Raw genomic sequence first — 14,013 nt, 5'->3', positions numbered from 1 at the left:
ACATCAAAACTGATTTCTTTTTCAGACAAGTTGAACTAAGCCTCTTGTGTGTTTTTCACACTTATACTTTCCCTCACAATCTTGATTGCTTTATCTGGTTTCATTTATGAATTTTCTTGTTGCCCTCTTTTCTATAACCAACCCAAAATGGTTTACTTATGTTGTATGAGTTATGCATAACAGATACTAGACTATTTCAGTTTCAAGCTATTACTTTCACTTTATGTCAAATTGTCATGACGTAACTTCAAAAGTGACCATATCATGATAACCAATAATGGTGAGGATGGCAAGGTGGGGATAATGGACAGTAAGAGAGAAGCGGGAGTTCAGAAAGGAAAATAAGCTTTGTAAAATACAGCAGCTTGTGGTAAGATATTTCAAAGGCTGTAAATAAATTGAACAGAACCAAAAAAAAAATTGGATATGGAAAGATAAAAAAGAGAAAATTGCTAAACTGTGAATCCAAACTGAAATGTGTGTAAAATAAAGCACAAGCCATAAGAAACAACAGCTTAGATACAAAATTAATTAAAATACCATATCATAACAGACCAACATGGTTAAAATATGGTTGTTGCTTGATTGGGATTCACAATGAAATATTCCTACTTTTAAATTTCAAGAACATAGTGGATGAGGGAAGAGGGATATTGATGGTAGGTATTAGCTTTTCATAAAAATAAAATACAGTGCCACTATATCAGGATTTTACTGGAGAGTTGGTGCAAACAGGATCCTATCAGATTCAAGTGAGGAATTAAAAGGTAGTGCTATCTTAGTGGGATACATTATTTACCGCACAGCAATTAAAGGAGGGAAAAAAATGTAGTTAAATTTAAAAGGCATATTATATTTAGAAATTAGATTATAGCAAGTTTTATTTCAAAATGAAGGAAATAAGTGATAATGCAGTGAGAAAGCTTTGCATTCTGTCTGAAAATGTTTTCCCAGTTAATATGTTGGCATTTTAAAATGGTAGAAAGCTCTGTTTAATCTGGCTATGGAAATTTAACAGTGCAAGTTGACAATTTAAAAATCAGGGAACACTTGGAAACAAAGCCATATTATAATTAGGTACAGTGCAAGAGAAAATGAAAAAAGTATACGACAAGTACACATCACTGAAAAAAGATAAGTGAGATTGAAATAAAGAAGAACCTTGACTAGATTAAACAATCATTTTCCTCAAGAGATAAAACCTTGGTCAGCAATTTGTAATATTCAATAATGAGATGGAAAGGGTGCAATTTATGAACAAAAATACTAGTTAGGAGCAGAAGGCAACTATTTGACCTCACGTTTCCTTTCCTGTATTTCCCCTAGATCGTTTTATTCCTTTGTCAATCAAAATCTATCTAACTTAAGCCTTAAAAAATCTGAATGACACATCCTCTACTGCTCCCTGGAAGAGAATACCATGAACCACCAACTCTCAGAGAAGAAAATTTCTTACTTCCATCGTATAAAGGAGATCACATTTTTAAACTGTGCTCCCTAATTTTCATCTCTCTTAAAATGAGTCATCTTTTCACCATCCACCTTTTAAGATCCTTCAGGATGTTCTCTGTTTCAATATAGTCTCATTTCATTCTTCTAAACTCCGATGAATACAAGCACAAGCTATACGATTTTTTTTCTTCCCCTGCTAAGAAATCAGCTACTTCCTTTTGCTTTAGGCTCTGCCAGTGCCACAGATGAATATTTATCTGCACCAACACTTATGAAGATAGCACCAACTCACATCTACTGAGATGATAGATGATGCGATGGTTAATATTTCACAAGGGTCTGAAGATTTTGAAAACTGTGTGAGCAAAACACAAAATTGGTGTGCGAACGGAAAGTAAAATGGCAACTGGAACAAGGAAAGATACCAAAAGGAGCACTAAGTTAACAGATGGGCAGATCAGGTGATTCAAATGTTCAAGGTACAAAAATCTGAAGTAATACATTTTGCAAGATTAGGGAAAGGAATCCTACTGTAAAAGACTTATTTGTGAAATAGATGAATTTAGGTACATAGATACACAATTCATTAAAAGGTGGTAGTGTAGGAAATTACTTTTATATTCCATGAAACTGCAGGCAAAGTACTTGGGTTGTTTGGAAGATGCCATAATTTGCATGCAGAAATTAAAACTAATCTGTTTAAATAGAAACATCCAAGGAATATGCTTTGCAAATTAGTAAACAGGTTTTCCACTTTATTAAGCTGAGGCAAAACCATCCTTGTAATGAATCTCTATGCACACAATCTAATCCTGCCCAGTTATGTTGATACCATAGCATATGGAACAGAAAGATTTTTTATTTAAGAAACACTGGTTAAAAACAAGGCCAACAGTGAAAGACACACCCAAGATTGAAAAGATTGAAGTAGCAAATTATGAATTAGTAATCAAATTCTGTGAAAAAGCTTATTTGAAAGCAACTCCATGCTTGATTTCATTATGTACTTACTTGGACCAATTTTAACTGATATCAACATTCATAAGATTAAATGGGTTCAAAATGAGTCATTAGACATATTGCCAACTTAATGTCAATAGTCCAGTTTCAGGGAATAGTTTCCTTAATTATGCAATTTTGGTGTCTTTAGATGAAGTGCAGAGCCCAATTGCAATTTTAAGGAATCACAAGTAGAGTTTGCACCATGTGTGAAGTGCTTCAATTGGCTTCACAAAATTCCTAATGGCACTTTGCCTTCATTCCTGCCTTAGAATTAAATATGGATATGTTTTGTGGAGGAAAAGGACAAAAATAATTTCCTGTATATTTTAATCCAGAAACTAGTCTTATACCTACAGTTTGCAGGTTCCATTTAAATGAAGCAAGGCCCTAAATAGGTTTTGGTTTCTTCACAAAGGGGTATTTCACTGCAACGGAGATGAAATCAACTCAATTTACTTCTGAGGATGTGAAAGGTTTGTTTCTCACTCTACAGTTGGTACATATGCTTAAATATCAGCTGCCATTAAGGGAAATAGAAAATGTGATTTCACCATCTTTCAAGAGACGTTGATGAGGATTTTCTGGAATTTTGTTATGCTAGTCTTTGCTGCAACAATTCTGGTGCACGATTCATTCTATCAGCTCCTTGCCAATGTTATGATTATCGTCACTTTGTCTAAGATGATGTTCGATATTAATAGATCATCCAGACATTAGCAGATATGTTCAAAGTAGGTAATGGTAACAAGAGGATGATGCTTATCATTATGACAATGGTCGCAACACTGATTGCAATTCATTACTTTCAGCATTAGGAAACGTTAGCAGAAGATTGTTCAAAGTTCAAACTTTCTGATGGTACCAATGTGGATACAGCATGCTGCAACTGATTCAGCCCTCTCTCACAGAAACTGATTATGATTTCACAGAAATCTGTCTTCACCAGTAAATGATTGACCTATTTCCACTGCTGGACAAATCTAAAGCCTACATATGGCCTGATAGTTTTCTACTTCAAGCTGCCAAGCTTCTGTCTAACACCAACAAAACCTTTAATTGAGAGAACACCTCAAAATTTATGAATCAAATTCCATGGCACTTGAAAAAAAACTTTTGTTTCCTTTACACAAAACAAAAACTTCCAAAGAAGGATCACTGGACCCAAAATGTTAACTCTGATTTCTCTCCACAGATGCTGCCAGACCTGTTGAGTTTCCGCAGCATTTTATGTTTTTGTTTCAGATTTCCAGCATCCACACTTGTTTCTTTTTTGTTCCATGGCATTTTTATATGGTATTAAATGGTAAAATTAAAAACAATTTTATGGAAAGGATGACCAAACGTTTGGAGAGTTGTATTTTAAAGGGCACTTTAAAGGAGGCAGGGAGGTAGAAAGGAAGAAGAGTCTATGAAATGGAATTCTAGTGCAGGGAACCTCAACAGCTTTAAGGCACAGCAGCCAACTGTTGGGTAAAAGAGAAAGGGATACAAAAGTCAGATGAACAAGGTAAGACAAACCAGGGCAGCACTTACACTGTTAATGGTAGGGCTCTGGGGAGTGTTGTCAAACAGAAAGATCCAGGGGTGTAGGTTCACAGTTCCTTGAAAGTGGCATCACAGGTAGACAGGGTTGGGGAAAAGGTGATTGGCATGTTTGCCTTCATTGGTCAGAGCTCTGAGTATAGGAATTGTGACGACATGTTGCTACTGTACAAAACATTGGTGAGGTCACTTTTGGAGTACTACATACAATTCTGGTCAGCCTGTTATAGGAAGAAGTTATTACGTTGGAAAGGATGCAGCAAATATTTACAAGGATGTTAGCTAGACTTGAAGGTTTGAGATATAAGGAGACGCTAGATAGGCTGAGACTTTTTTTATCCTGGAACATAGGAGGCCGAGGGATGACTTTTCAGAGGTTTATAAAATCATGAGAGGCATAAATAAGGAGAATTGCCAAGGTCTTTTTCCCTAGGTTAGGGGAGTCCAACACTAGAGGGCATAGTTTTAAGGTGAGAGGGGAAAGATTTAAAAGGGATCCGAGAAGCAACCTTTTCACACAGAGGTGGTGCATGTATGGAATGAGCTACCAGAAGAAGTGGTAGAGGTGAGTATAATTATAACATTTAAAAGACATTTGGACAGGTACATGACTAGGAAGGATTTAGGGGGATACAGGTCAAATGCAACAAATGGGACTGGTTCAGTTGAGTGAACCTGGTCAGCTTGGAGGAGTTGAACCAAAGGGTCTGCTTCCAAACTGCATGACTGTCTGACTTTATTAACCATAGGGTGGGATGTAGATTGTAGAGCTGGAGCATGCTTGACTGACAGCAAATCCATGAAGGCAATTAAATAAGGATGGAAATGGTACATTTGAGATGCTTGGGAGCAGGGAGCCAATGTAGGCAGTTGAGGTAGGTGTGGAATTTGAGTGGGAATTAATATCAAATGTCAGAGTTTGGGTGATACAAATTTTATTACAGTAGAATTATATGAACATGGAAATTCAAGTATAAAGACAAAAAAATGTAAAATGTTTGAGCAGATTTTGATACTGACAGAAGAAGGAACCACTCTGACGGTGAAAATAAATGACTTTTGTGGAAGAGTTATTGGGTTAATTGATTAGAATGTCAAGAATACAAACAGTCTGGTTTAGACTAAGACAACGAGATAGAGAATAAATCAACTATAAGAATTGCGGGAGGAACTTAAAACAATAGCTTCAGTTTTCCCCCAGTGTTTATTAAAACAATTTCAGTGGGCTTTGGGTTAGTGGGCAAAGGCGAAAGGAAGGGGAAGAGGCAACTGAACTTACCATCCAGACACATGACAGAATTTCTATTTCTTGAACACTTGACTAAAGCTGTTTCATTTGTGAAAGGTGAAGACAAAATTAGATAGCAACGTGGTAGGAACAAGATCTTTGGAGACTCATCTTGCCTTAGCTATTTCTCAAGCTTAGCTGGTTAGCAGGGTTAAAACAGGACTGACTGGAAATTGATAACCAACAGATGACCAGCTACAGCATCACTAATCAAACATCAAGTCACAAAATGTAGGAAAGTCTAGCTGAGGCAGAATATCTGAAATAATTACTGAGAACATCATTTCTTTAACATGCTTTACCAAGAATGTACTTAAAACAGAAAATTCATACGAAAAAGAACTAACACACAACTGTATAATGTACATCACCCACCCTGTTAGCAGCAGCTTTCCAGAAACCTGGAGGTTAGCAGAACAATTTTCAAATGCACAATATCGCTCAAAATAGGTCTGTTCAAAAAAGAATGTAAGAGTAAATGTTACAATATGTAAATGAAACAATAAATAAAAACAAAGCTTATCATGATAATGTATAATTCAAAGCTCTGTGTAATCATATCTGAGACCATATAACACAGCTGAAATTTACAGAAAAGGTACAAATCCTCATTATCGCCACTTTATAGGTGATGGTTGTATTGTGGTCCTGATCTCAATTTCACAGATTTGGAGGTGAAAAACAGGAGAGTGAGCACAAGCCAGCAACACCTTACAATAGTGTTGGGGAGGCAAAAATAATACTCTGGCTCTATTGACAGCAAATTCAGATAAATTAACTTAACTCTTTAGGGCTACTGGATGTTTCTTTAAGCATCACTGGCTGCCATAGTTCAAATGTTACATGCTCTGCACATCTGTTGTCAAATATAGCATGGATCCTGAAATGGACATTAAGAGTATTGTAACTTGGGAACTGTGGTCAAAAAACTGGTATCTAGTGTACTTTTGGAGGGAGAAGGTCAGATGGAGGATAACATGACTAACAATCAGTCCTGTTAACCCTGAACTACACTCAGCTATCAATGCAGAACACACCAATTTCTACCCCAAAGTCTTCAGCTGTATCACTGGATGGATAAAAAATATAATTAATGCAAACCTTATTTTTGACTTCATTTGTTTGGTTTCCTTTTTTCTGCAAAACAGGTTGGAGTGGTTGGAAAGCATCTGTCGATTCATTCTTAGTAATATGTTTTTCCAGGGAATATGATACTTCAAAGTAAACTGGTGTCAAAGTATCCCTGACATCCCTCTTTTAAAAGAAAAATAAACATAATTCAATGAATAACACATTATCAATGTGCACATATCTTTAAATTATACCATTGCAATAGTGAGCTCAACCAACTAATCAAAATTCATAGAATCAATATGCATAATATGGATTCTGTGAATCTTGAATAGAATCCCTATAGTGTGGAAACTGGCCCTTCAGCCCAAAAAGCCCACACCAACTTTCCAAAGAGTATCACACCCAAACTCTTTTCCCTACATTTTACCCCTGACTAATGCACCTAACCTACACATCCCTAAACACTTTGGCCTGATGAAGGGCTCTGGCCCGAAACGTCGAATTTCCTGTTCCTTGGATGCTGCCTAACCTGCTGTGCTTTAACCAGCAACACATTTTCAGCTCTGATATCCAGCATCTGCAGACCTCACTTTTTACTCGAGCAATTTACTGTGGGAAGAAACATGAGTACCTGGAGGAAACCCACACAGACACGGGGAGAATATGCAAACTCCACACAGACAGTCACCTGAGGCTAGAATTGAACACAGGTCCCAAGCGCTGTGAGGCAGCAGTGCTAACCATTGAGCCACTGCACCACCCTAGATAGTTGAGAGTAGATTCTGTAATATTGGTTTTAGCCTGCTTAAGAATGCAAGGCTAATAAAAAAGACCACTAAAGGGGAAATAGGGTCACAAGCTTTCTTAGGGCTGGTTCAGATTGATTGCCAAAACATATCAGAGGTTTTCAGTGGTCCCTTTGCATTAGTCTTTACTTCTCTGGACAGTTCAAACTTATAGTTGATATTGATAAGATGAAGGAAAACAAAAATCTATTTCTTCAGCAAGCCAAAACCAGAGGCATAAATTTACCACCAAAAATATTAGAAATGTTTAAGCTATTCTTTATTATGTACAAGTCATTGATAGAAATAAATGTCTAAAATTAACCTCAAAAAGATAGCTGCCGATGAAGGTGCATTTGGTTTGAAATAATCAGAGAAGACTGACAGCCTGAAAATTACATCCATGGGGCAGATCCTTACTACCAGGGGAAATGTAGTAGTGGTGGTGGTGGTTGTGAGCGGGGTGGAGGATGGTGCATGGCATTATTGAATAATGAACCTGCAGCCTGAGATGATGAGGGGAGTTTTAATCCTAAGAATGAGAGTTGGTGATGATGTAGGTGATTAAAACAAGTAGATTTGAAATCACGGCTACAATCCAATTCCAATGTTCAGCTTTTAACAAAGGTATGTTTAAAATTCTGTAAATAACCAGTTCCTGAAGTTGATACCTTAATTAGTGTGAAAATGTGGGTACTTGTGCTTCAAATAATATTCTCAGAAAGATATTTTTTCAAATGACATTTTTAAACTTAAAAGTCTCCAGTATAGAGTTTCTGGGGATTAAGCAACTGGTTAGTAAAACAGTGACAAGACTGAGCAGCAGTTCAGGGGATACATAAACTTATCATTACACATCTGAGTAAAATCTCACTAACAGCAGCTTGTTTCATTAGTCTCTGACAAAGGATTGGCAAAGAGCTTTTGAGAGAATGCAGATTTTTCTAAACTCTGCTGATTTTAAAATTGGTATGTTTAGAGTGAAAGGTCCATTGATCATGTATTGCAATACACCAGATACTGTACACACCTTGTGTACAGGACCGAGATGCATAGACAGAGAACACGATGTAAAATCTTAGGAGGAGAACTCCGGGGTTGCAAAGGTTCAACTTCATTGGCCTCTGAGATAGCAGTGCTTCAGAGCAATCACTCATTGACCTCATCCCTCACTGACATCTCCGACTGCAGTGCTTCAGCACCTTGATGGCAGTTGATAACCTAGTGGTATTTTTGCTAGACTATTAACCCAGAGATCCTAGTAATGTTCTGGGGACCTGCATTTGATTCCCGCCATGGCAGATGGTAACATTTGCATTCAAGTGACACCCATGTGCCATGAATGAATTTTAAAAGAAAAAACTTTCAGAAGCTGAGGATGATATGTCAGATGTTAGCAGTTATCTATATTCTCCCACAGAAAGACCTATTCCTTTCACTGACCTGGAGGCCATGCATTAGCACTGGCTATAGGTCTGGGACATCCCGTATGGTCACAACATGCAGAACCATTGAACATTTGGATTTGGATTTTTGTTTGAGTTTCTACATCTACACAATGCCAGTCTGATGATAGTCTTAAGGTTTAGACACTGACGAGTAGGAGAAAGTGAGGATTGCAGATGCTCGAGATCAGAGTCAAGAGTGTGGTGCTGGAAAAACACAGCAGGTCAGGCAGCATCTGAGGAGCAGGAGAATTGACCTTTTGTTCCTGATGAAGGGCTTTTGACTGAAACGTTGATTCTCCTGCTCCTTGGATGCTGCCTGACCTGCTGTGCTTTTCCAGTACTATCTCTCAACACTGCTGAAATGAAGTCAGCATACATGTTTCAGAGACATTTGTAATTCAGTCACCAGCTATTAGTGAGTGCCCTGTCTCTCAATCTCTGATGGAGAACAATTCTGATTTCTCATTTATTTCCATCGCTATGTCAGTGATCTGGACAGTCTGTAACAGCCTACAACCAGACCACTTCCTCTTCCTTACATTTTGCATCTTCTTTCCTATAAAGCATTTGGTATGCTTTCCATCAGTGGTCAAAGCACTGAGTACAGGATTTGGCAGATCATGCTGCAGTTGTATAGGACAGTGATTAGGCCACTTTTGGAGTATTGTGAGCAATTCTGGTTTCCTTCCTATCAAAAGGATGTTGCGAAACTTGAAAGGTTCAGAAAAGGTATACAAGGATGTTGTCAGGATTGGAAAGTTTGATCTGTAGAGGGAGGTTGAATAGGCTGGGGCTGTTTTTCCTGGAGCGTCAGAGGCTGAGGAGTGACCTTATAGATATTTATAAAATGAGGGTGTGGATACGATAAATAGACATGGTCTTTTCCCTGTGGTGGGAGTGTTCAGAACTAGAGGGCACAGGTTTAGGATGAGAGGGGAAATATTTAAAAGGGCTCTAAGGGGTAACTTTTTCACACAGAAGATGGTGTGTATATGGAATGAGCTGCCAGAGGAAGTGGTGGAGGCTGGTACAATTGTAACATTTAAAAGGTATCTGGATAGGTATAAAAATAAGAAGGACTTAGAGGGATATTGGCCAAGTGCAGGCAAATGGGACTAATTTAAGATATCCGGTCTGCATGGACAGACTGTTTGTCCATGGTCTGCATGGTCAGTCTATTTCTGTGCTCTTTGACTCCATGTGGTGAAAGAAACACACGTGTGAGCAAAGAACAGATATTCATCCGATAAGTGCAGTGCATTTGATGAGGGTTACGACGAGTCAAATGGAGAACACTGTGTAACAGCTAGGGAAGGTGACAATGATTACGAAGGAAATGTTGAATGTCAAAGAAATTTAAGGCTGTACTACTCGAATTTTAGTGGATGGGAGGTCTGTTGCAATGGAGTGTGCTTGGTGAGCAAATATAAATGGCTCTTGGACTTCAAGCACAGTTAAGAGTCTTCTTTTTCACTACTATTCATCCATATGAGTGTCACTGCCTAAGCCATCATTTACTGCCTATCCATAATTGCCTAGAAGGCAGTTAAGAGTCAACCACATTGCTGTGGGTCTGGAGTCACATGTAGTCCTGACCAGGACAATAGTGAACCAGACGTTTTTTGACAATCAACAGTAGTTTCATGGTCATCATTAGACTCTTAATTCCAGATTTTTATTGAATTCAAATTCCACAATCCTCCAGGGTAGGAATTGGACCCAGTTCCCCAGGTTGTTGTCGGAGTTTCTCAATTAAAAGTCTAGCCATAATACCACTAGGCCCATCACCTCCCCAAAACCCCTCCACAAAACTGTGCTTGATTGTCCAGACTTCTTAGTCTGTAAAATTAGTTCCTGCATTGCATCCAGAATTGGAGGAGAAATTCCCTACTGTTCATTTCCAATTCACTTTCTTGATGAAAGCAGGTGGTTTCTGTCTCCAATGATATGAGTGGGTAAAGGCATTTCGCTCTTGCTCAAACTGTAGCCAGGCACAAATGCAAGGATGTGTTAGTAGGCATAGGTGCTCCTTTGCTCCATGTGCAGCATTCAGCATCAGCACATCCTGACTTCCCCAACTTCTATTTGCATAATGTACCTTTACAATGGAAACAGTGTCATGTTGGTGCACATCATGCTTGCTATGCATCTTGGAGATGTAAAACCCAGAATTCAAAACTGATTACTTAACGCAGTTTCAATTGCAATCTGACCCACTGATGTGACTTCTGGGTTTTGCTCACATGTGTGCTGCCTTTCGATTAATATGAGGGCCACTAATTCTGATACTCCACCTGCTTAAATCAGCTCTATTATGATAGCTTAAGGAGGCAACCGAGAGACGAGAAATAGTTCTGCAGAGCCAGAACTGCAGTGTCACAGGCTGTCACGTTAATGGGAAAATCTGATTAAAAACATGACAAAAGAGATGTCTCCAGATGTTGACACAATTAACTTTGAAATCCTCAGAGGAACTGCTGACATAGAACTTCTGAATGGAAATATGACAGGATCTACAAATTTTAATAAGATGCAGTTTTAGAGCCAGAAAATGGGAGTCAATAAATTTTATTGGGAAAGTAGGTAAAAGGTATCAGTCAGTAAGTAGAACGTGACATAGACACAGAGGTGGATTTGATTGAGAAAGGACTGCCATCTCCTGTGATGTTCCCCCAGTTAAACAACAAATTAACATTTAATATCTAGATGAAGAATGGCCATGTTGGCAATGTATCAGAAGGCTACTATCGCCCATGGAATTGCACAACCTCATAAATCAAACAAAAATTAGGAATATGGTGAAACAATGTCACTACTCACATCTGTTCCAACACACCAGTTTCATTATGGAATTGGAAGAAACTACAATAACTAATGCAGAATGTTTATTTTTTCACAGTCCAATGGTACATGTAAAAAAACAGTATATTCAGTGCTAAGTTGACAGCCAAGTTCAAAGGGGAAAATAAAATACAGCCAAACAGCAGAAGCTGCATGCCCTAAGCATCATAACACATCCTGACTAGCCTATCATATATTTCCAAAACTTTTTTTCCAGGTTTGAAATATCTGCAAGTTCACCCTTTAAGGTGTACTGCCATGAAGTTTGCAATTCCGTTCCTGGTCTATGACAAATTATTTAGTGACAGCTAACACAGAGGTGACTAAATGCAAAAACCCTCAATAGCCTCTGTTAAGAAGAATAATCTTAGCTGGAATCAATGCTCTCAGTTCCTGTTCCTGTAAGGTGCATATCAGAGAGATACAGGTTCAGAAACAGGTACAACGCCCCCCCTCAGCTAACTAGCTCTTCAATATTGACTGTTCAGGCTCATAAACATAGAATGTCCATTTGAGTAAGGTTGTGATGAAAGTGGCTGGTAGCTCTGGAATTGAATCTCATGGAAAGTGCTTTATGTAGTTAACTCAAAAGGAACGTCTCGATTTCTAACCACCTACTGTGCAAAATATCCCAAGTTATTTGTGTAAGCAGTGTAAACAGCTTCAAGCTGTGACTATTACAATGCTGGACTTGATTAAATTATTCCCAGGTGCAAGTAGTCACAGACAATGCTCGTCCTTCCAAAGGCTTACTGTTTCCGTTCATACATATATGCGTGCTTGCTTTGACCTAAATTGAATGTCATTTAATCCGTATTAATTTTCCACAAGGTCTCTTATATATCTGCAGTATATTAACTAAATGTATCTAATTACCAATTGATTATTCTGTTCTCTGAATTGATAGAACTTAAGTGCATTCTAGTAAACACTTCATTTGAGAGATAATCAAACATTTACACTTAACAGCTTCACCAGTATTACACTCTGCTTCAGGCAGTGCAGTGTAATACTTGTGAAGCTGTCACTTGAAACTAAAGGCACTGATATCTGGTTCATTTTCTCAGACTATGTAAGGCCTAAAAAAATTCTAGTGATTTCTCAATCCCTAGTTTCCTGTAAAATAGGACAAATCAAATTCAGACCATTGATTTATCCAACATCTTCAATTATATTTACAAGTACTTAATATTACAAACCACTTTTCTCATATTTCACATATTTAATAAAACCCATTTGGTTTAGTTTGGTTTATTCTTCAGCAGAGAATATAGATGGGAGAGAGATAGACATTCAGATGGGAATACTGTCCTTGGGATCTAGAAAAACAATTTCTGAATTCATGCTCTTGGCAGGAATTGAACCCAGTGGAAATGTATGTATTTGCTGACCAACTTTTTCCAAGCTTTAGAATCAGTTCACAGAAGACAATAAATAATATTTCCCTTGGCTTTCCAACAGGTATTATACTGGTCATTGCTCCCAACTGACAACACAAACATTTAAAACTACCGCTCAAAAGATATGGTATTGGATCCAGGTCTGAGAGATTAGAAACTGACAATAGATGTAAAGAAGTACTAATTAATCAACCATTCACTAACTGTTGGGAAAGCTCGGTTGCACTCTTTGTCAGACCATGAATTCAAATGCTGTTTGGGCTGCCTCCCAATTCTACCAGGGGAGATTTGAAATTTTAAATAAATATGGCACATTCACTGCTTACTTTCTGTTGATGGTGGATGTGCACAGCTAATTAGTAGCCAGGAAATCCCTAGTAGAGGAATTCTGAATGGCTTCTTTTCTTCAGTGGGTTAATGTATTTTTTGGATCCCTACGTGTTGTGTGCCTCAGTGCTGTCTGAACATGAGTGTACACACTGATAGACATGATCAAAGAAAAGGTACTGTACTGGGACATTCTTTTCATGCTGAAGGGAGGAACTCAACTTGATAAACCAATTATGTAGTCAGCATGAGAAGCCAGGTAATGCAGATGGTGAAATATATCAATCCAGTTTATCATGTTTGTAGAGCAGAGAGTATTTGAGGAAAGGTTTGCTAGACTGAGAAAGGCTGACAAAGTAGCATCAGCTGAAGGGCATTGATTCAAAGGAAATAAATGCCTTTATGCAAAAGCCAAGCATTCCTGTTCACAGTATGGTGTCCCATCAGTCTGCAAAGCACGAACCAAAATCCTGTGTCTTACATCCCCCCAATAATCATCTTTTGAAAGGCAGAAGTGTCAAAAGGGAAATAATTATTTTCCCTAGTATCCCTGCCCCATATTCTTACATCAAGTCACTTGCAGGCAGTTATTTCGAAGTTAGAAGTATGCCACAGCCTTTCATAATTAATTTCAGTGTTCCCAGCTGTCTTCTGAGGTATTATTTTAAGGGTCAATCCACTAGCTAGCGAGCCTTCAACTTTTATTTTATACCTTATGATTGCTGTTGCTTCAGTTCCATGTTTGATTGCTGGCAGGTGCAAATCTGCCAAACCTTTCCAAACTAATTCTGCTCCTTTCTGCCTCAAGGCTTTGTAAGGACACTCATAGATTTTATCTTTTAGCTGGAAGCTAC

At 38.1% G+C, this 14,013-nt stretch overlaps 1 protein-coding gene across 1 annotated transcript in view; it reads right to left on the bottom strand.

The window, feature by feature from the left end:
• itga4 (integrin alpha 4) overlaps nt 1-14,013 on the bottom strand; it is a 177,827-nt gene that overhangs the window by 69,993 nt on the left and 93,821 nt on the right. The window contains exons 16-17 of the mRNA XM_060827973.1: nt 6,386-6,538; nt 5,660-5,736 (exon numbers count right to left, since the gene is read on the bottom strand). Of these exons, the coding sequence (XP_060683956.1) occupies nt 5,660-5,736; nt 6,386-6,538 (230 nt within the window). The remainder of the gene's footprint in view (nt 1-5,659; nt 5,737-6,385; nt 6,539-14,013) is intronic.

The sequence above is a fragment of the Hemiscyllium ocellatum genome, chromosome 7, assembly GCF_020745735.1.
Source record: "Hemiscyllium ocellatum isolate sHemOce1 chromosome 7, sHemOce1.pat.X.cur, whole genome shotgun sequence".
In the NCBI taxonomy this organism is placed as follows: Eukaryota; Metazoa; Chordata; class Chondrichthyes; order Orectolobiformes; family Hemiscylliidae; genus Hemiscyllium; species Hemiscyllium ocellatum.
This window is presented reverse-complemented; position numbering and strand designations above follow the sequence as displayed.